Source organism: Pelmatolapia mariae, linkage group LG5, assembly GCF_036321145.2.
Source record: "Pelmatolapia mariae isolate MD_Pm_ZW linkage group LG5, Pm_UMD_F_2, whole genome shotgun sequence".
In the NCBI taxonomy this organism is placed as follows: domain Eukaryota; kingdom Metazoa; phylum Chordata; class Actinopteri; order Cichliformes; family Cichlidae; genus Pelmatolapia; species Pelmatolapia mariae.
The window spans coordinates 19,038,052-19,063,550 of NC_086231.1; the positions used below are offsets into that span (position 1 = coordinate 19,038,052).

Sequence of the window (25,499 nt, forward strand, 5' to 3'; positions counted from 1 at the left end):
CTGCAATAGAAGAGTGTTTTATTGTTAAAATAACATTGATAACACAGTCATATTTTGCTTCGGTTTAGGCTGCATGTATGAAAATCTTACTGGATCAGCCATTAATGGGACAAATCGAAAAAAAAAAGTTAAAAAATGTAATTACAAAAACAACATTTTCCATCATAAATAAATACATTTCAGATATTTAGAGTGTAATGAGGGACACGACTGCCAGGTGAACACCAAAGATTGTTTTGTTTTTTTTTGTAAATGAATGAAATATTCCAAAGAACAAAAGATGTAAAGCATTTCCAACTGATCAAGAAGACGTAACAAAGACACGGGGTCGTTATTTTGTACCTTGTACAGCTCACAAGCGGATATGGTCCTTTTACAAAGTGCTAGCTTTACCTTCAAATTGGAAACAAACCAAATCACAAGTTCCCAAGATGTGTTCAAGAAAAACTGGAGGGGGAGAAAAAAAAAAGTATCCAAGCTGACAGAGGAAGCCTGCAGCAAATAAAAAAGAACAGTACTCAACAGGGGAGAGAGAAGGTCCCCAGAATAAAACGCATACGAGTAACGTAACTCAACAGGGAATGATCTGTTGTCTCAGGTTATCCAGTGTCTCTAAAGGCTAATAAGCACTGCATCTAGCCTAGTTTACCAACAGAGGAAAGCGACTTTCCTAAAACTAATTAGCTCAAGGTGACATGATAACACAGAAACACAAGGCTACGGAGAACAGTGAAGACCCAAACTCCCTAAAGCACTGCATATCTACACTGACTGACACTACTAACAGAAGCTACTTACACTGCACTGCACTGAGGTGAAAAGCTACCACATTATGGCACTGTCAGTTTTGTAAGGCCACCATATCACCTGACCCGGTTCTGCCACAGTCACAGGCGGTTGTACCGAAAGGGTAGTTACATCTAGTTTGATGGTTGGTGGCTACATTAGCGACATTTTGATGCTCTCAGGCTGCATGAATGCAATGGTTTCTATAGCTCAGGTAACGTTTGTTCTCAGAAAGAAAAACCCTAATACAGTTACTGCAGCTGAGATTACATGTTGAGTGTAAGCTCACTGAGTAGTCATGAACAAAATGGTGGGGACACTTCAGTAAGAACTGCAATGGAGGAGAAAAGACAGGCTTCTGCGAATAAGCTAGCAACATTAAACCTTGGTTTGAGCTCCTTTTGGCTTTCAGTCAAAATCTACCTTAAATTTGTGTTTTGAGTTTGGCGCCGAGGGTCTAAATGTCAGTAGGACAGATTTGTAAAAAATAAGATAAATGCTAAGACTGAAGACCCCTTTGTGTTTATTTAAGGCTAAAAATGAAAGAACACAGTCCAAATCCATGTCCCTGCCCCTGTGTTATCAAAGGCTAGCATGATAGTACATTCATTTTAATTTTAAGGGAAAAAAAATACAAAGTTAAACAGAAATTTGCTTCCCCAGCATCCTCAGGGTGGGTTTATCATGATGACTGTCACCGTATTAATAAACCATTTCCTTACGACCAAAATCTACACACTGCACAGTATTGACTTGCAATATAAACAATGATAATGACTGTTTATTTACAAAGTATCAACATGTTCAATTATAGTATCACACATATCCTTTAACAGGGGAGCTACAATGTCTATCAAACTGCTAAAGACTAAAATATGCTTGAAAGCCTAAAATTCCTGTTGTTAAAGGTGAGCCTTGAAGGATCATCTCTCAATATATTGGGGATTTTCACAATCCCCTCCACCCATTAGCTACTGTGTGTTACTCATTATTGTGGCATGTAGCGTTCCAGTTTTGTTACACTTTTTAATAAGAAACTGGCCATGAAAAAAAAAGTTTCAAATCACTTTCATTTAAAGTCAGAGGAAAGAAAACTGCACGCGTAGCCTCGCTTTAAAACGTAGCACAAAGAGGCTGTTTTGCCTCCCTGAAAGATTCGGCTGGTCCCCGTATGACAAAGGTCTGTTCCCACTGCTCTGCTGCTCCAGCTCAACAACCTGGGACAGTCAGCATGAGGATTTTGTAACTCTTGACTCTGGAAAGTCAATAAGGTATGAGCTGTTTGTGAGCGTCCTGATATGTGACATTTAATGACATCATTAGAAATGGGAATTCAGATGTGTTTCACTTATGACCGAGTGAACAGTGGAACTGTTTGCTCGGTCATAAGTGAAACACTGCCAAATAAAGTCAAAGCAGGTAACTTCATTCTATTTAAGAGGTTCAGGATTAACATAAATCCTTCCTGAGAAGTTTTATTATTTATGCATTTCAATCTAATCAAGTTGCACTTTTTTCTCTTCATTTGCATTCTGAGAGCAAATTCAGAAAATAGCACGCAACTTTGGGGGGGTATAACAGAATTTAGTTGATTTAGTTGCATAAAAGATTTAAATATTCCCATTCCTAATGCACTTTAGGTTAAACAGGTGTGTATGCATGTAACTGCCTTGCCAGTACTTTCTGAGACTCCTGACTTACTGTCCTGTCACCTCAATAACATCATCATCTGAACTGTCACCCCCGTTCTCTGTACTTTGATGTCTGTCTGGTTGGGTCAGAGCTGCCCCCAACAGGCTGGAAGTGGGATTGTTGAAATGGGACAGGAAGCTGGATGTAGCAGAGCTGGAGTTAGGTGCAGAAAACCCCCCTGACCCTGAGAGAAGAGGCGTGGAGAACAACCTCGGCTCAGAGAGCAATGGCTGACTGAAGGTGAGGGGGAACCTTGGTGAAAGCAGGCCAGCCATGTTGGGGTTCATCAAGTACCGAGGCAGAGAACCAGATGGTAGGGAGGAAGAAGTTGCTGCTGAGGATGTAGATGACATAGGAATGGTGGTAGAGGCAGAGGAGAAAATAGTGGACAGAGAGGAAGAGGAGGGGGTGGGAAGGTGCCCGTTCCCTGTGGCAGGTTGTCTCAGTAGGTCTGTGCCTGCAGAGGGAAATATGGTCTGTAGGTCAGCCAGTGTTTGTCCTGGTGTTTGTAGGAATGATGATCCACCACTACCAGCCATTAGAAGTGGGTGACTCATGTGACCAAGGTTCCCAAGTAGGGATGAAGAATTCAGACCCACTGGAGGAAAACTGAGCCCACCTGAAAGCGCAGGGAAATGAGCTGCAGCAGAAGTACATTTGTCTCCCATTTGTGCGTTTCCCTGACTTTCAGTACTCTTGCGTTTGGTGCCTCGCATCTCTAAAGATGAACTCAGAAGGTCGTCACCGAGCCTACTGAGATCACGGGCCTGATAGTTTTGTGAAGCATTTCCATCTCCCGACGGCACAGATGACATGTCTGACGGCGACGCCAAATCGTTCCCTGCTCCAGCAGCAGCAGCAGCGTCGCCTGTGGATGAAGTGTAATGGCTGAGCTCTCTGAGAATCTCCGTGCCTAAGGGAGAAGAGGGTCGCTGCTCGCCGTTGGGGGAACGTTGGTTTTGATCCACAGGGGAAGAACAGCCATTACTGACTGGTCGGATCCCCGAACCCTGGGTGTCTGCAGAGAAGACAGAAGTGCAGACATGTCAGGAGTCTTATACAGAGTTCCCGTCTTTGGGGAATTTAATTTTGAAAGGTCAATCCTGAAAAGAAAATGACAAAGTTATAAGTTGAAAATCTTGTTAAAAAACTTGATGTAGTGCATTGCAAAAATGTGATCACTGATTAAAGGGACAGTTCACCCTCAAATCAAATTCACCTTTTTTTCTACAGTTCCCCAGTTTGTCCAACTTCTCTTAAATATAATAGAACAAGATGAAATCTTGTGGTCCTCAAAGAATCAGACATACATCTGAAAAAGAAAGTAGGTCCTACATACTCTCCCTGTCTTACCTAAATGACTTGGATCAGGGATGTCAAACTTGTTTTACATCGAGGGCCACATACAACCCACTTTGATATTAAGTGGGCCAGACCAAAGAAACTCCCCTTTCCATCAGACTAAGGAAGTTTAACTGCACATTAACTACACTTTGTAAAAAAACCAAAAAAAAACCCAAAGCAAAACAAAACTACATTTTCTATTGTAGATAGAAAAGTTCCAGTTTTTCACTGTCATCTAATTATTTATTTATCACTCTATTACTTTGGTGAGAACCAGCCAACTGAAAGTTAGTCGTTTCCTCGGTTCTCAGGAGGCCATGAATAGCCATGGGGGAGGTCTTTATCAGTAGGAAATGCTATATAACAATACTGTTAAAAGTCCAATATTTATGCCCTCCTTTAGATGCTCCAATGACATCAGATGGGCCAGACTGGAGTCCCTGCCAGGTCAATTCTGGCCTTGTTCCCTGGGCCTTGTGTCTGTGATGCACCCAACTTGGATGGATAAACAGCATTACAGACCAGAAGAGAAATATCTAAATTTGATTAAGTGTAAGACTGCAGCTATCGATTATTTTAGAAATCAAGTGTTCTACTGATTATTCCACTGATTAATCAGATAAGAAATACTTGTGTCTTATGAATGAGACAAAACATCTGAAAAGAAAAGGAAAAAAAAAAAAAAAAGTATGTATGTACATATACATATATATACACACACATATATATATATATATATATATATATATATATATATATATATATATATATATAGACACACACACACATATATATAGAGTAATATGTTCAAAAGAGGAAAACCCCTACCTCTTGAAGCAGCAGAACCCCCGGCTACAGGTCGACTGATCTTTCCAGATCGAATGGCAAATATTCGTCCATCGTTCGTTCTGATGTAGGTACCTGCTTTGCAGAAAAGAGTAAGAGAAGAGAGATGTTTAAATGACTGTTTGTATGCACAGAGTTCTTAACACAGCACTGAACCAACCTTTAGATCCTCTGATAACATGGATGCTCTCTCCTGCGCTGATTCGAGCTTGAACATCTGTTGAGCTGTTGGCTCCTGGGATTACTATATCTGTGAAACCAGACAAATGGCGGATGTAATATCTGATTATTTATTTATTTACTGTGATTTAAACATTTAAAAACATCATGATAACCTGTTGTGGTGACAATCCTCTGCACGTAAACACCGGCTTTCTGGAGAAAGTTGACAGGGAGACTGCCGGGAGAGCCGGAGCCAACCATGCCCATGCCGACCTGGCGAGGCATCATGGGTATTGGTGTTGACTGAATTGGCCTGACACTTGCCACGGGCTTGTCATCTGGCCGTGTCATGGGACGCCTGCAAATATGAAGGACGAACTTAATAAACAAACTTATATAAACAAACATTCAATGAATGCAAAACAAAACACTGTAGACTTGCACTCACCATCCACGCTGGGTAAATGCTGGTATGTTTGTGAGCGGATAATCACTGGTTGGGTAATAGGGGGCATATGATGGACGGGAATAAGGTACAGAGGCTCGTTTCTCATCCTCGTAGCTCTTTTTAGCAGCTCGCTTCTCTGCTTTGGTCAGTTTCGACTCTTTCCGGTCCACCAGCAGAGACTCGTGGTGGAAAGGTAGCTGTTGAAATTAATTGAAACTGAATCAAATATCAGCGATGCCGCATTTCATGAAGAGGCAGCTCTCTCACATGCCACACACGCTCGACAGTCAAAAAGGACTCTCCGAGTACCATGTTTTTATAGAATGGCCTCCTTACACAGTATCAGGAGTTATTAGGTCAACTGGTGATCTAAATTGGCCATAAGTGTGAATGTGATCATGAATGGTTGTCTATCCCAACTGGTGTTTGCCCAGCGATAAACTGGGTGTACCTTGTCTCTCGTCCTATGACAGCTGGGATAGGGTTTCAGACCCCATATGACACTGAACTGGTAAAGCAGTTAAGAAATGGATAGATTTTTCTCTTGCTTACTCATTCACCGCACAGTTAAGACTTTGGTCTTTGGTGGTTCAGCTGTAACTCAGCAGGAGAGCTGGCTGGCAACTAATTCTTGTTGGGAGCTTTTATTGGACTTACAGTTACCTTATAAGAAAAAGAACCACTGCTTTTTTTTTTTCTTTTTTTTTTAATATTCTTACTTAAGCAATAGCAAAATCTGAAAATTTGACAGTTATCTTTTAATATATCATAGCACAACATTCCACTAACTACACCTCCTACCGTACTTTGAAATAGGAGGTGCTTTTGAGTCTGTGGAATATAAGTAACAACTTTATTGCAACAGTACCTTGGTGATGAGACGTGGATAAAGCTGACAAGCTTGAGATATCACTGGCTCATATACTGCCAGGGATTCTAGAAGGATTTTCTCAGCTTCAGGCTCCTCCTCAACGAAGTGCAGCAGCGACTCCACCTCCTTACGAGTAAAGTTAAGCACTGGGTTCAGGTCATCAACCACACGGTCTTTAAAGACACAGAAACAAAGTTTCAGCATTTGAGAAATACCAGTCGATGTTAGTAACAAAGCAACAAAGCAAAGCAATGGCAAGAAGATTTTTGGTGCAGCACCATATACCTTGTTGCAACCAGTGCCTTGGTAGCAACTGCCAGTAACCCGTTGCTATCACTAGATCACTGGTCAGTCTCTAGGCCTGTATAACTCTGGCTTTGGGAATCAATTTCCCACCAAGTACCAACAAGCACACTCCAACCAGTCAGGGAACACACATTTCAGTATATGGTTGCTACTTGGTCTCTAGATCTGTGTAACTGGGGCAAGACCAGAGCTTTTATAAGGGCTCAAGTGAAGTACCTGTCCACTGTAACGATTAACAGCTCTTGTTCAGATTAAGACATCCCTTACCCGACATGCCCTGTTTGGAGACTTGTCTGTCGTAGATCTTTTTCTCCAAGGTAAAGTCACAGACGAGGCGGTAAATGTGGCAGGGCTTTCTCTGACCATATCGGTAAACCCTACACACAGCCTGGGCATCATGACAGGGGTTCCACGATGCATCAAACACGACAACACGATTTGCTCCAATCAAATTTACCCCCAAACAGCCTGCTCTGAAATACACAAAAAAAGAATAACAAATAAATATTAAATAAATAATTAATGAGAAAAGGTGAGAATAAAAAAAGAAGTGAATGCAGAGATTTATACCTGGTAGAAAGCAGGAAGACCCGTGTTGAGCTGTTTTCTGGATCATTAAACTGATTAATAAGCCGCTCCCTTTCTGAGGCAGATGTACTTCCATCCAGTCCTGCAGACACACAAAGCAGGGGTATAGCATCTATTTACAGTGAAACACCTGAACACACTTTAACTTGTGAAGTGAAGAAGAGATACTCAGTTTAGGAACATTTTCATCAAATTCCTATAGAATACATTGTCTTCTCCACAAAAGAATATAATGAGTGGAGGAATCCAATACAATAGAAACTGCAGCCAGGGACACCAAATCAATAAAGGCAATCACAACTTTGAGGTTTCAGTGTTGAAGAGCGCATTTTCTGCAGAGGGCGCAGATTGGATGACTCACTGTAGTAATTGAGGTTGCGAACCCAGTTCTGGCTCTGGCCATCAGTGGAGGCAATGCCCTGCGGCATGGGTCTCTTTGATAAGAAGTCTTCAATGACCGTCAAGGTGGACAAGCTTTGGCTAATGGAAATACAGCAAAAACAGATTGTAAGGGCTAAGCAAAGTAAGTGTGCTTACTTTTATGGCTATGACCAGTAATTGGTTTGTTTTCAAGAAAGTTCAGAATGTGGGGTAATTGTTAAAGTAACCTGAAAAGATGCAGAAAACCTAGAAAAATGAGATTAATTAGGCAAACTGCAGTCAGTGTCTTCTATAAGCTTCTTATTGGTGGATTTGTCTTTAATGCCCTGTGCATGGGGCAGAGGACTTACCTAAAGACCAAAATCTTGTCTCTTCTCCTCACACTCTCATCAATCAAATGGAAGAGGAGAACCATCTTGGCAGAGTTCTCCAGAACTCCTGTCTGATAGTTGGACATTATGTCCTTTGCCTAAAGTATAGAACAAACCTTTAGGCATGCTGCTGGCATATTTTAAACTGTGTGTTTGTTAAACAGTGACACTAAAAATGTCAAGCCAAGCTCTATGTTCGTGACATACCCATTCATATGTGATGACTTGATTGGCTCTGTCCTGAGAGGAATTGAGTGGTGGCAGGGTGCTGTTGACTTTACTGTTGCTTGAGTCTGCTACTTTGGATTTGAGGCCAGCACCGGGTGCAGGGCAGCGAGGGTTGCTAGCTGAAGTGATGTCATCGAGGTCTAGGTCCTGCTCGTTGGCCTGATTCTCTTTCTGCAGGGCTTCATAGAGGACGTCTGGGTGATTCCAGATCTAGATGGAGAAGATGATGATGATGACACAGGACTTAGCAACTCAGATAAGATGAAGAAGAGAGAAATAAAAAGACAAAAAGCTCCCCAATGTAAACAGGGGTTTTAGTAAAAAAAAATTTAAAAAAATCCATAGTCTTACCTTGCAGCAAACACAGAAAGCTTTGAGTGGATTGAGGCCGAGCCAGCCTGTGTTCCCTGCTTCTCGAAAGCGTTTCATAAACTCTGTATAGAGTGCCCTCTGAATGGGGGAGAGCCGTACCAGGATCACATGCTCCTCCTTGGTGGGAAGCTGGTCTCGCAACACATCGTGACCTCGTCTGCAAACAAAAAAAAGCACTCCCGTGAACGTGGTGAGGGAAGCAACTTCCATATTAGTATGCTTCGTTTTCACAATGTTCAATTTCTGAGCCTGACTGAAAGCTTACCGCTGGACAAAGCCCTCCAACAGGCTATGCAACACGTGACTACGGTAGCGCATCAAGCGAACATCTTGAGGAGTGCTGTCCACACACTGACCATTTAGGATTGGACGCTCAAACATGTTGCTGAACTCCTGGCGTGTGCCTAAAAAGTCAGGTCTGACAAAGTCCACCATGCACCAGTATTCGATAAGGTTGTTCTGCAGGGGGTAACCTGTCAGAACTACCCTGCGTCTGGACCGGATGTTCTTTAGGGCCTGGGATGTGCTGGCGTGGTAGTTCTTAATGCGATGGCCCTCATCGCAGATCACTACGTCTGGGCCAGGCCGTGCTATGGCCTTCTCAATACCTGAAGAAAAAGGATGAAAATTAAACAGATGAAAGTGTAAACTGCATACAAAAGATGGAAGCATGTCACTGGCTCGTTTAGAAGTCTCGGCTTTAGCTTTATCGCTGCTGCCATTAAGCTTTTTCTGAGCTTTAAGTGACTTATTTAGATAAGATGAGGGAGTGCTAAGTTATCAGCTAATGTTAACAAGCATGGGTAGAAAGGCACGTTCACTCACTGTATGGGTCCTGTGCACAGTCACAGATACCTGAGAACTTGTGCTAAGTAACATAAAGTAGTACAATATGACTCCTTGTATAGCCGTGGGTACAATTAACAGATCACGGTCATAAGGTCCAATTCAGTGACTCAAACAGTGTTAGAGTGACAAGGAACATCTACATAGATGTTTGTATAGTTTCAAACAGCTCCTTATACTTGTACTTACTTTTCATGAGTTCTTGCTGTCTGTCTTCTTCATCCAGGTCAATGATGATTGGTCCGGCAGGCTTCTTTGATTTCCTCTTCTTGCCCATCACAAAGCTCTTCTTCATGGACAGCAGCCGGTACATTTCATAACCCATGAGCAACACACCTCCATCTCTAGACCACTCCTCCACAACTTTGGCCCTGGCCAGCGTTGTTCTGCAGGTCACATAGTAAACATGATTAAACAGCTCAAATATTTCACAGTGCACACAAATTACCAAGTTACATACTTGTGCTCATCATTGAGAATGTGAACTTTGAATGTGCGGCCAGTGACGAATGTGGGGTCGGTGTCGGGGGGGAGGGCTTCTTGAGGTGGGAGCCAGAGATTAAACTCTGTTAGCCAGTTCTGAAGTGTGTTCACCTTGTATGAAGGAAACAAAAAATGTGGAATGTTACTTTAATCCTAACATAACTGTTATTTCAGGAAACATTAATGTGCAACTTACATAACTACTTTTTTTTTTTTGTTTGTTTAAACCCTGTATACACCGATTACTCACAGGGACAATAGCAAGCACAGTGTGGGCCTCAGTGTTCCTCAGCAGGATGTCAATAAAGGAAATGACTTGCAATGTTTTGCCCAGCCCCATGCTGTGAGCAAGGATGCAGCCAAAGCCACTGCTGGTATTATAGCGCTCCAGAGACTCAATGAGGTTATCATAGAGAAACCGGATTCCCCCGATCTTAGAGATGAAGAAAAGAAAAGGTTTAGCAATAAAACAAGCTGGGCTATAATTTTTTTTTGATGTTACCAAAGGTTTATGCTCTGCAAGCATATGAGCTGTATGAAATGGCAGCTATACCTGATGAGGTTTGACAGCCCTGGCCAGCTGTGGGGCGAGGAAAATGTCTTTCTCCTCTGCAGGGTGATTGATATTAACCAGCACTCGACCTTGAACATCAGGCAGGTTCAGATCATCGTTGATGTGTGCTCCACTGCTCTCCTCTGTCCCATGGGCACCATCAGGATCTTCATCAGCAGACTCACTGCTTATCTGCAGGGCGTCTTCGTCCCCAGAACTGAGCTCAATTACATCTGTGCAGTCATTGGTGAAGTAAACACTGGGTTAGTATCATCTAAATTAACTTGGAAATAAGAAATTACAACTGCACAGAACTATCATCAATCTCACCATCTCTAATGGGAAGTCCGGGCAACTTTGGCTCCGCTTTTTCATCTTCTTCACCACTGCTGTCCAGACAGATCACATCCTGCTTGCCCAGGAGACCAGGGACTAAGTGAGACACTTCTCCTAAAATTGAAGCAGTCTCCACTGCTGGAAAGATGGAAAGGGAATGGGAAACTTAGAAATTGAGTATTATGAAAGCTGCCAAACTGAAATACTGTTTACAATTCAGTCTTAGAAAGTCACCTAGTTGAGAGTCTGGGACAGCTGGAGCTGGTGTAGGAAAGTCCTTCCTCTGCTGCTCCAGACGTTTCCGCCTCTCCATCTCTTCCTGCTGAGCAGCCTTGGTTCCAGCCTCTAGCTGATCCTCTTTCAGCAGCTTTCTATAAGCACAGAGAAAACTTTCTAGTTACACACAAGCAAAGATTTATTAGGAAATATACCTGGATATCATAGAAAACATAATTGTACCTGATATTCTTCCTCATGTGTGCAGGCTTAGATGGCTTTGAAGGTTTGGAGCCTTTCAGAGACTTTGAGGATTTGTTCAGTTTAGAGGCTTTCTGTTTCTTTGTTTTGCTAGAAGGCGGCCCACTCTTGCTCGAGTTCTCTGGGCTTGTTGGAGAACGAGAGGCAGGTCTGGAAGGGGCCCTGGAGGATGGGCGGGATGCAGGCTGAGATGGAGGCTCGGAGGAAGGCTCTCCGGAGGTAGCTGAGGTGGAGTCCCTGTCATCCTGACCCGTTTCTGTCCGGCTCTGGGCACTCGCAGGTCGATCTAACAAGGGAGCAGACAGTAATGAAGTTGAATACTAGTTAATATTTGCTACTGATCTTTGGCTTAAGAGAACAAAACTGCTGAATTTGATGCCTGAAATGAATCTGAATATTAAGAGGTAAAAGCACAAAGTTAATTTGTCACACACCAACACTGTCGTCTTCATCATCTCCATCATTTTCATCCTCATCTTCCTCCATGTCTTCATTGTCTTCCTCTTCCTCATTTTCTAAATACTCCTCTTCACTGTTAAGGCTGGCCTCCAGGTCACTTTCTGAAATTGCCTCTTCAGACATGGCGTCTTACGGGGCTCTCAAAGTATTACCTGCACACCTTCATCAGGAGCCCTGCAATAATGAGGCACATCCAATCTTTACATTACAACAAAGGTGATAAGTTAGCAAAAAAAGAAAAAAAAATCCCCTGCATTGTTGGAACCAGAACATGTGGAATGTACAGTGACATGAAAAAGTATTTATCCCCTTCCTGATTTTTGCATACATGTTTCAGATAATCTAAAAAAATATATATTAGCCAAAGTAAATTCAAAATGCTTTTATTAAAGGAAGAAAGCTATCCAAACCTACCTGCCCTGTGTGAAAAACTATTTTAAAGCAGACCGATATGCTTTGGGATCACCTTAAACAGGCTGTTCATGATCAAAAACCCTCCACTGTCGCTGAATTAAAACAATTCTACAAAGAAGAATGGGGCAAAAAAACAAAAAACAAAAAAACAAAATCAGAAACATGGAAAGTACTTTTTCACAGTGCTGTGCACTTTGAGACATAGATTTACAAACCAAGAGCAGCTATGTATTTTAAAGAGACCTTTACATGTTTTTACAGTAAATATTGTTAAAACAGTGTAAAAAATTTTTATTTGCCATTGAGTTGTGGTTCCTCTTTACTTAACCTGGATTTGTTCCTCTCTCCATCTCATAATCTTGCAATGACAGAGCAATAAACACTATTCAAAGGAGAAAACGGCCATTAAAAGGACATATTCAACTATTTCAAAATCTAAGACAGAAATCTGAATTATTTTAAATAATCCTGCAATAAGTTTGACTCACCCCAAAACTTGTGTCCTTTCATTATGCATTATACTTTTATACATTTCAGTATACTGTGTCTGTGTGTGGTTAGCTGCACAGCGGTAGAGAAGAAAGCACTCCAAAGGGTCATCTCCCTTATCTAAAAGAGGTTTATAGCTAACATCAACTAAAAAAAACAAAAAAAAACAAAAAAAGAAAAACCCAGAGCATCACAAAAAAGCCATCCCGTTGTTGACACATTCAGTTTGAACTGCAGCCCAGACGTTTCAGGACATTAAAAACAAAGGTTTGATTTTGTTTTGTGCGTCTTTTATCCAAAAGCCATAACTACATTAAACGTTTTTAAAAGACTCAATCGTACAATGATCGTCAACAATTAGAGGACAGCGCGGCACATGTTCAATGATAATGAAGCCGTTACTGTTATTAAGTTCTGCAAAAAAATAAATAAATAAACAAAACAAAAAAAAAAAAACGTGTTCACTAGGTGAAGTCAAGGCTGCAGACCTGATGTCTGATAGCGGAGAACTTCACAAGTTTAGTGTTTACAGTCTGTCTGGAGGACAGAAATTAGGTTCAGTTCTCATATACTTCGTTTTCAGCTTTCGTATTTCTTGTTTATTACCTTCCGGGTCCATAGATGAAATTAATACGAGTATTCATTCACACGGGAGAAAAACCCCGAACCCCCTCCCCCTCTTTCCAAAAGACTTCTAAGCCCGGGATGGCGACAGCTTGCAGCCACCTCTGCAAGATGTTATGCATTTTTTAAAAAGATGAACATCAAGCACCTGTCGTCAGGCGGCTTGTTGTTGGGCTGCATTACTGCAGCCACAGAAAATGTTACTGTTTGTCGGCTATGTCAGCAGACCAATGTGCTAGCTAATTACACAACAACAAACGCATTTTCAGCCCCCGAGGGTCAGCGGTAACCTCCACGGCCCATGAGCGGCAGCGGGGGGGACGGGCTGAGACCCGTCTGTGACTTGTGCTGGAAGAGCAGCGGCTTTTTTTTTGCAGAACCGACTGCTCTGTTGGGGCGAGATAGCGATCTAATACTGTGTAGGTGTAACGTCCCAGCAGCTAATGCTAACTCATATTAGAGCAAAGCTAACACACTCGGCTAACTAAGACGCGTAATTTAAACGTAAACTTGAGCTTACCTTATATAAGCGGACACTGTGCTGTTTAAGAAGCCAGTATTTTAGTGCATATAACTATTACTCAATCAAATAAGCACGGTAATTGTGTAAATGCACTGATAAAACGTTGCTAATTTCCAATTTTTTCCAGTGTGACCATAAATACTGTCCCCGTAGAGACTACTCTACCTTGCGTTCCGACTAACTAGCCGGATTTCCCAGGAGTCATGGTATCCGTTCTTACTAGCAGTTTTGGGTTAGGATATTACGCATTACAGTAAGCTTATTAATGTGACCATAGTTCTGTTTATATTACTCACATTAAAGATGCCCCCAATTTTTGGTCCTCTACTGCTGCTTTTGGACAAACGTCGCGGTTTTATAGTCGCTACTATTATAATCAGGGACCTGGTTGTTTCCCTGAAGGTTTAATGGTTTAAATCATGGCATCAAACTCGCTGTTATTTATACAATTCTGTGTGTAGTTTTTATGAGTTATGTTATGTTAGACGTTATCGCCATGCCTGGTTGACCGCTCGTCGTTGCTCTCTCTCAGGAAGTTGCCAGCCGGACTGTTTTTCGCGACGAACCGTCGTTTCTTGTTCGCGTATTATGTAGGAGGCTTCTTTCTATTGTGTTTACCTAAGGACTCTACACAGCGGATTTGTTAATGGATACGGCTAAGATTTCCACCCTACGTTATGACATGGACTGGAGAACCTCTTAGATATTTGTCTGCTGCCCATAGATGCAAATATGAATAAAGGGTGGCTAGAGCTCGAGAGCGATCCGGGTGAGCAATTTCGACGGACCGCGTAGCTAGCTAACGTTAGCTCCCACATGAAGCCAGAGGCACAATTTAGCTTTTCAATGAACTAATACAAGTTTAAAACCTTTGCAAGTAGGATGCCAATAGGCTTTGTGTTGTGCAAGATGGTCATGTCAGTAAAGACGGGCGAAACATTGAATATAGAGAGGGAGGATAGCAGTGAAAGTGGCATGTGTTGTCTGTTTTTATTTTTCGTTATTGAACCTTAAATGCTTTATAATTGCAGGACTGTTCACTCTGCTGGTGGAAGATTTCGGTGAGTAGCTGTGCTGGTTTGCAGTGAATACCAGTAGATCTGTGGAGTCCTCCTAAAACAAATCATGCTATTTCCTTGTGTTTCTATTTCGTAGGTGTCAAGGGGGTACAGGTGGAGGAAATCTATGATCTCCAAAGCAAATGTCAGAGGTCTGTGATTTTGGGGGACCATTCGGGGCAAATCTGGGTTGAGCACTCAAACTGTCTAAATGGATTCATGTATTTTATATTTATATTTTTCAGCCCAGTCTATGGCTTCATCTTCCTCTTCAAGTGGATTGAGGAGCGTAGATCCAGGAGGAAAGTTAATACACTGGTGGATGAAACGTCAGTCATTGATGAGGAAATTGTAAATGATATGTTTTTTGCTCATCAGGTGAGTGCTTTTCTCGTAGTAGTATTATTACAACATTTAAAGCTGTTAGGCTTGTTTTAAATTCCGTATGAGGTGTCAAGCTATAAAGTTTGCCCACTCTCTAACTAGACTGGTTCTTTCTCACAGGTGAGCAAAATTAATTTATATTGTGTGTGTGTGTGTGTGTGTGTGTGTGTGTGTATAACTAAAAATTATTTAATTTTTGTCATTTAATTTTTATTCATTTAAGTTACAAAAACCAGGACAAATAGCATACATTTTCTGTAAACTTGTAAAAATGAACTTTTTTTTGTGCAGTTGACTAAAAGAATTATTTTTGTTAATGCTAATTAAAGCTGGATATAACTTAGTGCTCGAACAAAGTTTGGATCATAAATTGCATTATTTGCATTATTTATATAATAGATAAGATGTAGATGTACACCGATCAGGCATAACATTATGACCACTGACAGATCATGCGAACAATGATTAGTTTTTCATTATGGCACCTGTTAGTTTGTGGGATTTATTAGGGAGCAGGTGAACATTTTGTCCCCATTGTTGATTTGTTAGAAGCAGGAAAATAGGCAAGCATAAGGATTTGAGTGAGTTTTACAGGAACCAAATTGTGATCGCTAGATGACTGGGTCAGGGCATCTCCAAAACAAAGCCTGCATAGCCGCAGAATAGTCAGGGTAGCCATGCTTACTCTTTCCCATCACTGAAAGTGCCAACAATGGACATAAGAGCATCAGAACTAGACCACAGAGCAATGGAGGAAGGGAGCTTGGTCTTCTGAACCATGTTTTCTTTTACATAACGTGGATGTCTGGATAGGGAGAAGGCAAGCCAGCAGATGCAGTGTAATGTGTTAAGCAATGTTCTGCTGGGAAACCTTTGGTCCTGCCATTCATGTGGATGTTACGTTGACATGTACCACTAACCTTGGTCTGAGGCCATCTCTGTGCCAGATACCACAGCACACTTTCAGGGGGTCAGGGAGCCAACGCTATACTAGGCAGAGGGTCATAATGTTAGGCCTGCTCGCTGTGTTTAGTATTTAATTTAAAAAAAGTTAACTAAAATATTTTCTGTATATTTTATATCTTTGTTCTTTTGATCAAATGCTGTTAATCAACTAAAGATTTTATCATTTGTTAAAAAATGTAATTTTGTTAAGAGAGTACCCTGTAAATAACATACACACAAAACCACAGAACAGAAAAACTGAACTTCAAAACTGGATTCAATCACAAGTGACCCAAAACAAAAGAAGCCCTTTAATACATTTTGATTCCAGCCCTTTAAAATCCACATCTACACGTTCATATGTTACTATAAAGTAAAAAAAGAATAAGGTGGTCTAATTTTACATATGTGCTTATTGTCACTTTTATATCTAGCTGATACCGAATTCATGCGCCACCCATGCTTTGCTGAGTGTTCTTCTGAACTGCAGTGGAGTTGAGCTTGGCACCACCCTTAGTCGCATGAAAGCTTTTACAAAAGGCTTTAGTCCAGAAGTAAGTTGTCCCTCTCACTCACTGGCCCTTTCTATTCATTCAACAAAAAAAAAAATCATATAAGTAGCTTACTGTGGTTACTGTGGGGGGATGTATTAAGGTAACCTAAACATGATTTTTACATTTCTGTCAACAGTGAACTGCTTCTTCCGTATCGTCATGTGTAACTCTCAATTATGTATATTTCAGAGCAAAGGTTATGCAATAGGAAATGCCCCAGAGCTTGCCAGAGCACATAACAGCCATGCCAGGTTGGTTTCAGTCAGTGATTCCTTTTCAAATCTTCTGTGATTGGTCTGCCACACTGTGGGAGATGTCAAGCTTTGTGCATTCGTCAGTTTCTCAAGCTCTCTTTCCGTGTTTCTATGGAGACCGGAGCCTAGGCACTTGCCAGAAAAACAGAACGGGATCAGTGCAGTGCGGACCATGGAAGCCTTCCACTTTGTTAGCTATGTGCCCATCAAAGACCGCCTCTTTGAGCTTGATGGGCTCAAGGCTTATCCCATTGACCATGGTGAGACTCGGGAGACTTTTTTTCTTTCATTATTCTATTTTTTTTTTAATCCATTAAAGAGTCTGAATTCAGGGATAACCTCATTGGTCGTTTGAGAGTCTATGCTAAATACAAACACTAACCGAGAATTCTTGGCGTCTTAAATAAAGCAGTGCCTTTTCTGAAGTAATCATGCAAACAAAACAAATTGACTCTCCTTTAATTTCTCCATATGGAAGTTTTTTTTTTAACTGAACTGAACCATGCTGTTGTTGAGCACTCACCTTATGGAAATTGCTGTTTAAATGAACTATAACCCACCACAATATTTCAGGACCCTGGGGTGAAGAGGAGGAATGGACTGATAAGGCACGGCGTGTTATTATGGAGAGGATTGGACTGGCCACTGCTGGGTGAGTCCTAAATCAGTTAGCTTCAAGTAGCAGTGCTTTAGCTTTACAGTCACCCTTAAGGCTTCATTCTCATGCTGCTGCTCTGCTTTTTTTCAGCGAACCATACCATGATATCCGCTTTAACCTGATGGCAGTGGTGCCTGACCGCAGAATGAAGTACGAGTCCAAGCTGGAAATTTTAAAACGAAATCGACAGACTGTGCTGGAGGGTCTACAGAAGGTCAGGAATTGAGTTTGATTGCAGGCCAATTACAATCCCCAAAGTCCAATTAACTGAGAGCATATTAGCCTTCAAGTTTTTTGTTTTTTTTTTGTTGTCCAAGGGAAAAATTTTAAAAGAAATGCATGGGGCTAAATGTTTAAGTGTAATTTTACAGCATCGGTGTACAGTAAACTATAGCTGCCTTATACCGTAAGGTACTGTGCAATACTACAGATTGAGACCCAAAAATCTGGTTACCCCCTCGCCTCCGGCTGTAATGGGAGGAAGATCTCCAAAAGAAGAGCCCGCATAGAATAAATGTATGGACTTTTTTTTTTTGTTTTTTCTTTCGAGAATGCAATTAAAATATGTTGTCGCACCAATCAGATGATCCGGCTCACCCAGCCCGAGCTTGTCCATGACAAGAAGCAGCAAGGCTCTTCCTCTCCAGATGAAAGCAGCGTCACAGTCAAGAAAGAAGCAGATGCAGACCCAGTTACATCCCAAGGAGGTGAACACGCATCTTCAGGTAAAGTGGTTGGCTCTCTTTCTGCTATTTCATTCTAATTTATTCCTTTAAAATGTGTAGTCGGCTCAAACTTTAAACCGAAGCATAAATATACAACAGACGACTCAGGGGTTCAGTCCAAGGACACCACTAGCTCGTCAGGAAACACTAAGGTCATGGGCAAACCACCAGTCCCCACCGGAGGAGGTTCCCAGCAAGTCACTAGTTCCAATCCCATTGTTCAACGTCTGCCTGCCTTTCTGGACAACCACAACTATGCCAAGTCTCCAATGCAGGTAAGAAGTGGGGCAGAGAAGTGTTCAGCTAATTAGCGTTTTCGTTTTTCAGCACAGAAAAGAGGAAGACCACAGAGAAGGTTCACGTAGAGACCGAGGACATGTAGAGGGTTGGTGTGACAGGGGAGGATGCTTTAGATAAGGTGAGATGGAGGCAGATGATCTGCTGGTGTGAAATCTAAAGGGAGCAACTGAAAGGAGAAGAAGAAGGAATGAACAGCAGTCATCTATGTGGCCATTTTAGATATTTTTATTGTAATGTATGACTGTTTTTTTTTGTTTGTTTGTTTGTTTTTGTCCGGCCACTGATTTAAGCCTCAGAGACGTTGAGTTTATTCAAATTTGTGACAAAAAACAAGCAAACTTTTTCAAACAATGAGATCACAGTGACACACAGTTTACACACTTTGCCGTTATAAGGTAAAGGGTAACTTGGATTATTTATTTATTTATTTTTTGTTATATGTTTATAGCCCTTTTCCCTTGAAATGTGAATTATGTAGCAGTTTATGTGGATGGTTATAGAAATGGTTCCAATTTAGCTGTTTTATGCAGTAGAGTCAAGAGTTAGGTGGCGAATATTATGGGAACAATATTATGCCAAATTATGTAAAGCTTTCTCTCTTTTCTTGCTTTTCTGCATCCTGCACTCTCTAAAGTGTCGTGCGTCCAGCACACTGGAGACACTGGGCCTTATTTAAAAAGCTGCTGCTATTTAAAAACATTCCAGCTCTGCCCTTAAACTTTTAACTTACTTTACAGATTTTATTTTAGGCCCTTTACATTTCTCTTAGATTTCCTTTAAAAACATTCTTGTAGCTTTAGAAAAAGAAAAAAAAAAGGGGGGGGGGGGCTAATTTTGTGGCACTTTATGAAACACTCTGGTTGACAGGAGGAGGAAGATCTTGCGGCTGGTGTCGGACGCTCTCGGATGCCAGGCCCTCCTCAACCCCCTTACTCGGATGATGAAGATGACTATGATGACGAGGAAGAAGAGATGACTGGCTCTGCAGGAACATCCAGCAGGCAAGTATTGGAGATTAGTTTCTGGCGGATGATTTTGTTTTATTTTTCCTGTTGTGATCCGACCTGAAGCTAAAGCTCTTTTAATCTGTGTTTGTAAATGTTACTCTTTCTTTTTAGGTTTAGGCGGAAGGCAAGCCTACGCTCGAGGACGGGACGGGTTGCGACTGGAATGGAGAGCCAGATTGCCCTCAGTGTTTTGGCTGAGAAGCTAAAAAAGGAGGCTCAAAGAAAAGATGCCCTGAATACACCTCTGTCTGTCCGCACTGAGGGTCGCACCGGGGGCATTTGCATCACATCTGCTTCACAACCTTCCCCCACACCCAGCAATGAGAGCACTGATACAGCCTCTGAGATTGGCAGCGCCTTTAACTCCCCCTTGCGCTCTCCGGCTCGCTCCCAGGCTGCCACACGCCCATCCAGTCCGGTCGCTTCCCATCTGTCTCGCGTGCTGTTTGGAGAAGATGAGATGCTGAGGCTCGACTCCAGACATAACCGTGCCGTACGGGAGCTCGGCCCCTCTGTCAGTGTAGCCCTGCTACATCTACAGGAGGATGGAACCATCTATGCTCTCCCTCCATCTGGTGAGTAGACAGGGTCATTACTGACTTCACATTAGGTAGTTTAAAAGCCTCTGTTCAGGTAATCCTTTCAGTTCGAGTATGTAAATAATTTTAGACATGAAGTAAACATATGTGTCACCTGTACAGCAGATTCGGCTGCTGATGGCACAAAGCGGCCCAGCACTCCTGAGAAGTTGAAAGACAAAGAGCAGGCAGACGGAAAGGAAGGCGTGAAAGGAGGAGATGAGGGACCGTCTGCAGAGGTGAAGAAGGAAGAGGGGAGCACGGATGGAGCTGAGGTGAAACCAGGCAAGGAAAAGCTCAACACCGTGGAAACTCCTGCAGACAGCAAGCCACTTGGGGATAAGTATTCACCCAAAGTAAGTCCATAAAATCACCAGGATTTATTCCACTGTGTACACTGTTACTCATGTTTACCCAGCCCCACAACTTATTTTTATGTCACAGTACTTTTCTTTTTGCTTGTGCTGACAATTAATGAGCCGTTGCCAGTCACGTATGTTAGAACACACAAAGTGTCTTATTTTTCTGTCTTTTGCAGGAGCTGCTTGCACTGCTCAAGTGTGTAGAGGCTGACATTGCCAATTATGAGGTGCATCTAAAGGAAGAGGTGGAAAAGAGGAAGAAATACAAAGTAGGTTTTTGTTTACAGTTCTGTGACAAGTCTCAAGCCGTCCCTTTGTTTATATGTTGCTTCAAATAAGCCAAAAAAAAGCTTGTGCTTTTCTTTTCTTTTTTTTAAGTGGTGGCTTTCTGAAGGCTTTCAGTCCATTTTTTTTTTTACCAGACCATTGTCAAGAGTTTGTTTTTGTTGTTACTTTTTGCTTTTCATTTTTTAAGCCACTTAACACTGACCTATGAATCATTCAAGCATAAAAAGGCATCTAACTCAAAGGATGATCCAGTGTTGTGTGTAAACATAGCAAACAACTTTTCTTTACTAGCAGCCTGTCACAAAAACACATGATTAATTCCAATTTCTTTGGGTGAATCTATGAAAAATGCTAAAGAGGGAGGTTAAACAGTTAGCGTCTATAGTACCTTTTAGCTTTTCATCCATCATGTATTACCATCTGGAAAGCTTCTAATTGACAAGAGCTTCAGTTTTTGTTTTTTGTTTTTTACATGACATTACAAGAAAACTGCCTAAGAGTTCAGGCCGTGTTGAAAAATTAAAGTGGTCATAGCAAATATTGATTTTCAACAGACTGTTTTTACCTTATATACTGTATTTCCATGCATTCTGCACATGCTTCAATAAAACACTGCACTGCTTTACTATTTTCTTAGCAAAATCTAATACAAATCAGGGGTGGTTGAAGACTTTTTCACAGAAATTTAACATCGTTTATTTGACTCATTTTTAAAAACAAATTCAATTATAATCAAAATATCTCTCTCTCTTTTTTCCTCCATGTGTTCAGATCGATGATCAAAGAAGAACCCACAATTATGATGAGTTTATCTGCACCTTTATATCAATGCTGGCCCAAGAAGGTAAAGCTGATCGCCATATTTCATCACAGTTTATCTTGCATTCCTTTTCCCTTCCTGTCTAAACCAGCCTTTAGGAACTCTTGAGATTTCATTTATATTCCATAAATTCTCAGTGGTCATTAGTACTGTGTACAAGTTAAATCCTACCACATTTATGAATATCTTCATATAAAGTGTCAGTCATTTTTCTGTATTTACTAAGAATAAGAATCTTAGGAATGAGAGAACAAAATGAGAAGCACTCAGTTGTGTGTCCATTCAGTCAGAAGTACACATTTTTCTACACAAACAAACAAAACACAAGCGCCGTGTTGGTATTTTTGTAACTTTTGCTGGTATTCCTGTGCAGGCATGTTGGCTAGCCTTGTGGAGCAGAACATATCTGTGCGTCGTCGGCAGGGAGTGAGCATTGGCCGCTTGCACAAACAGAGGAAGCCCGATAGAAGGAAACGTTCCCGACCTTATAAAGCCAAACGCCAGTAAACACGAACAATCATAACTTCTGAGAGCAGCAAGCAATCACCATGGGATTGGGGGCGGGGCTTCACTCCTGAAACATTCTCCTGAAGGCAGGTTATTGCTGCGTTGCGTTCATTTCTTTTATCATATTTGTATATGCTATTTTAGACTTAATGTAACATTTTCCACCTGTGCCATTGCTATATGCAAGCCTCTGAAAAAAAAGGGCATGTCCCAAGTGAAGCTGGATGCTTTTTTTTTTAAATTCTCTACAGTTTTGTGTGGTCAGTACAATAAATGTTTTTTTCTTCTGTATTTCTATAAAATTCTATATATCACTAAACTTTTGTAACAACAAGTCAGCATTTCCTCAGTTGTATCCCTCTTTGACGTTTTCACAGTGCCAATGAAGTATTTAAAGTATTGAATGTTTGGACAATAAAGCCTATGTTTTAGTCATTCTCAGCACTTCAGCATATCCAGTGTAGCAACTTCACTATATAACATAAAAAATAGACTTGTAATCAATGTAATATATATGGACAGTTAAGACCTCAACGGCACAGTCACTCACAGACTGATTCATCATGTTTTTCTCTTCACTGGAATGTCTTTTTCAATCGAAGGTCTCTGGATATATATGTACAGTTTGTCTCCTGAGGTCCTGCAAATAATAAAAATAAAAAAATTTAAAAAAGGAAACAAAGTTATTGTCATTTTTGTAGCTGAAATTGATCTCAAGGTTAGCAAAGATTAAAGTGTCTCTTTGGAGGCGTATCTGTTTATTGGCTTGCCTATAAACTGAGGTGAGTTCTTTGTGCTCACCAATTCATACTACAATAAAGAAAGAGGTGTTAAAGTGGTAGTAATTATCAGACAAAGGTAAATGTACTGTAGTGGCAGCCGATGCACACTAGGGAGAGCAATCATTCAGGGATGAGCGGGACCTTGCAGATCTGTCTGTGGATCTGTCTCTGTCTGTGGACCAGTGGTTCTCAAACCTTTTGTGGTGTGACCCAATTCAAAATCTGACAAATGGCTTTCATTCTTTTTTTCAAACATAAAAAAAAGAATGAAAATAATCCAGGTTGAATTACAGTGAAATAAAGGTCGGCACAATGGCATCATTTTTCATGTGGTCACCCACACCCCACCTGCAGTAGCTATATCCCCACCGTTATTCTACACTGTGCTTTAAATACAGCTATTCAGAATAGAACTTTGGATTTACTGCAGTCAGACTATGTTGTGGCACAGTGTCTGAGATGTAAATTTCTATTCATATAAATATTTAATGTCAGCCTTGTTGCATCAGTATTTTGTCTTTGCTCAAACAAGCTCAGTGTTCTTCCACAGTTTTTTGTTGCACTTCAAAATACCGAGCAGCTTTATTTTCTATTTTACCCCCATATGAAATGAAATACATTCGTTTTTCATGATCGCAGTCAGTGAGCAGTCTTTGATCTATAAAACATGAACTACACCCATAAGTAAAACTGTCAGTCTTAACATGACAGGTATTTTATGTTAGTTTGTGTTTCATTTTGTTTTTCAGCTGCTGTCTGGCTTTACCTTAGGACATGTTTGAGCCTCTTTGTAATAAACACTGACTTCATGGCAGAGCAGCGAAGCAAACACACACAGTAACCTATGTGGGAGTGGGGTTTAAAGAAAAAAAAAACACCCCTCGGCCACACATTTTGAGTGCAGCAGATGTTTGAGTTAAGTAAATCCATGCTGCGGTGTGTTATGTCACTGATGATTTGCTACAGAGACATAGACTTAGAACTGCAACCAGCTTCTTCACAGTAAACACAAAACATGATAGACATTATATCAATAGATGTCCTTCTGTTGTCATAGTCATATTTACTGTTAACAGAAAATTATAATTAACTGAAAACACTGGCTTCTAACAGATGATTTGTATGGAAGTATGCTTTTTTGGGGTTGGTTTTTATAAAATTACACTCACCTCTACTGGATCTGTAGTAAAACTCTCATTTTTTAAGTGTTATTCATGCATTTTTATATCTTAGATGAAGCACAGTTTTACATTTACTCAAATAAATGTAGGACTCTTATATTCATTCATGTCACTGGGGACTCCAAAAAGTCCTCAGTGACAACAAACAGAAAGCAGCAAGACAGCAGAAGAGACTCTGCTATTAAGCTGAAATAAAAAGCATATAAATACATAAGAGTTGTTTGACTGGGCTACACTCTGCAATCTGCCTCTTTCTTCTATGCTCCCTCTTGCCTCTTTTTAAATGCAAGGAGGGCCAGTGGATGGAGATGCACTAACATGCAGGAGTGACTGCACCACTACCATAGTGCAGAACAGGAAAGCTATGATTGCAGTACACTGTGTGACATCATTCTTTGCTGATGATGCTATTACCCTATTATCTCTTAACACAGAGATGGAGGTGCACTCTGGCCCTGGTTTTTACTCCTTTGGGTGCAACAAGGAGTTATTTTAATGATCTTTTCATTTTCAACTTCCTTTTTGTGTCCAACAAACCACAATCCCAAACATCACAAAAGACCAAGATAACAAACAAGTTCACATGTTATAAGCTCCAGGGAACAGTTGGCCTTTTTGCTTAAATGACTTGAAAGATTAGCCCGAAATGCTTGGTGATTAATTGTCTGCTGGATGACAATAATTGCTTTAGCTCTAGAGAAATGTAATTAAATTGCAAGTATAACCAAATCACTTGTGGCCCACTATGGACTTCCTGAAGATCTGTGCAACTATTTTTAGAGGTTTAGCTGTTTCATTTGATTTCAGGTACAAGTGCTTGATTCCATATCATTTTATTCTTTTTGCTGAATAAAAAAGATGGATTACGTTAACAGGATTTTTTACTTTATGTCTTGCAAGAAAGCTAATTCAATTGTATTTTATTTATATAGTGCCAAATCGCAACAACAGTTGCCTCAAGGTGCTTAATTTTGTAAAGTAAAGACAGTAATGCAGAGAAACCCCAACTATCAGACCTAACTATAAGCAAGCACCTTGTCAAAACTCACTTTTAACCGGAAGAAACCTCTGACAGAACCAGGCTCAGGGAGGGGCAGCCCACTACCATGATGGGTTGGGGGTGAGGAGAGGAAGACAGGACAAAAGACAGGCTGTGGAAGACATAGATGAATAATGATTAAATGCAGAGTGGTCTATAGACACACAGTGAGTGAAAAAAGATAAGTGAAGAAGAAACGCTCAGTGCATCATGGGAAGCCCCCAGTACTCTAGACCTATTGCAGCATAATTAAGGTAGTACTGAAAGTTTTAAAGCTAATATTAAAAGAGAGGTTGTCCGTCTTACAAATCTCCTGTTAACATTGCAAATATAATAATATTGGATTATTTCTAGCCACACCATTGGCTGGAAACTGCTTTGACACAATGTTTTGAAGTCTTTCAGTATTATTTTATTTTCTCTGACTGTCAGCAGGCTCACAGAAGCGAAACTGCAAA

At 41.0% G+C, this 25,499-nt stretch overlaps 2 protein-coding genes across 8 annotated transcripts; one reads left to right on the forward strand and one right to left on the reverse strand.

Moving 5' to 3' along the window:
- Window positions 1-7: 7 nt before the first annotated feature.
- On the reverse strand, window positions 8-13,735 carry rad54l2 (RAD54 like 2). 6 transcript variants are annotated; one of them, XM_063474020.1, is made up of 23 exons: window positions 13,597-13,735; window positions 11,964-12,071; window positions 11,525-11,723; window positions 11,073-11,376; window positions 10,848-10,984; window positions 10,608-10,751; window positions 10,278-10,510; window positions 9,975-10,157; window positions 9,702-9,835; window positions 9,431-9,627; window positions 8,661-9,003; window positions 8,375-8,552; window positions 8,003-8,233; window positions 7,775-7,893; window positions 7,405-7,523; window positions 7,026-7,125; window positions 6,723-6,928; window positions 6,147-6,322; window positions 5,279-5,475; window positions 5,004-5,188; window positions 4,829-4,918; window positions 4,651-4,746; window positions 8-3,496 (listed from the first exon to the last, which is right to left on the reverse strand). In XM_063474020.1, exons 3-23 carry the CDS (start codon window positions 11,670-11,672, stop codon window positions 2,484-2,486), a joined length of 4,533 nt encoding a protein of 1,510 aa, XP_063330090.1. In that variant the 5' UTR covers window positions 11,673-11,723; window positions 11,964-12,071; window positions 13,597-13,735; the 3' UTR covers window positions 8-2,483. The 6 variants fall into 6 exon arrangements, with proteins under 6 accessions (XP_063330090.1, XP_063330095.1, XP_063330094.1 ...); XM_063474025.1 differs by lacking the exon at window positions 11,964-12,071 and having other exon boundaries at window positions 4,651-4,743; window positions 10,608-10,748; XM_063474024.1 differs by lacking the exon at window positions 11,964-12,071 and having other exon boundaries at window positions 10,608-10,748.
- Window positions 13,736-14,156: 421 nt separating this feature from the next.
- Window positions 14,157-22,705, forward strand: bap1 (BRCA1 associated protein-1 (ubiquitin carboxy-terminal hydrolase)). 2 transcript variants are annotated; one of them, XM_063474026.1, is made up of 17 exons: window positions 14,157-14,368; window positions 14,631-14,660; window positions 14,755-14,809; window positions 14,903-15,035; window positions 16,421-16,540; window positions 16,730-16,791; window positions 16,912-17,054; window positions 17,368-17,446; window positions 17,543-17,666; window positions 18,036-18,177; window positions 18,277-18,452; window positions 19,345-19,478; window positions 19,596-20,059; window positions 20,186-20,418; window positions 20,601-20,693; window positions 21,484-21,556; window positions 21,906-22,705. In XM_063474026.1, the coding sequence occupies exons 1-17, from the start codon at window positions 14,332-14,334 to the stop codon at window positions 22,037-22,039; spliced, it is 2,232 nt and encodes a 743-aa protein (XP_063330096.1). In that variant the 5' UTR covers window positions 14,157-14,331; the 3' UTR covers window positions 22,040-22,705. The 2 variants fall into 2 exon arrangements, with proteins under 2 accessions (XP_063330096.1, XP_063330097.1); XM_063474027.1 differs by having other exon boundaries at window positions 20,189-20,418.
- Window positions 22,706-25,499: the final 2,794 nt, after the last annotated feature.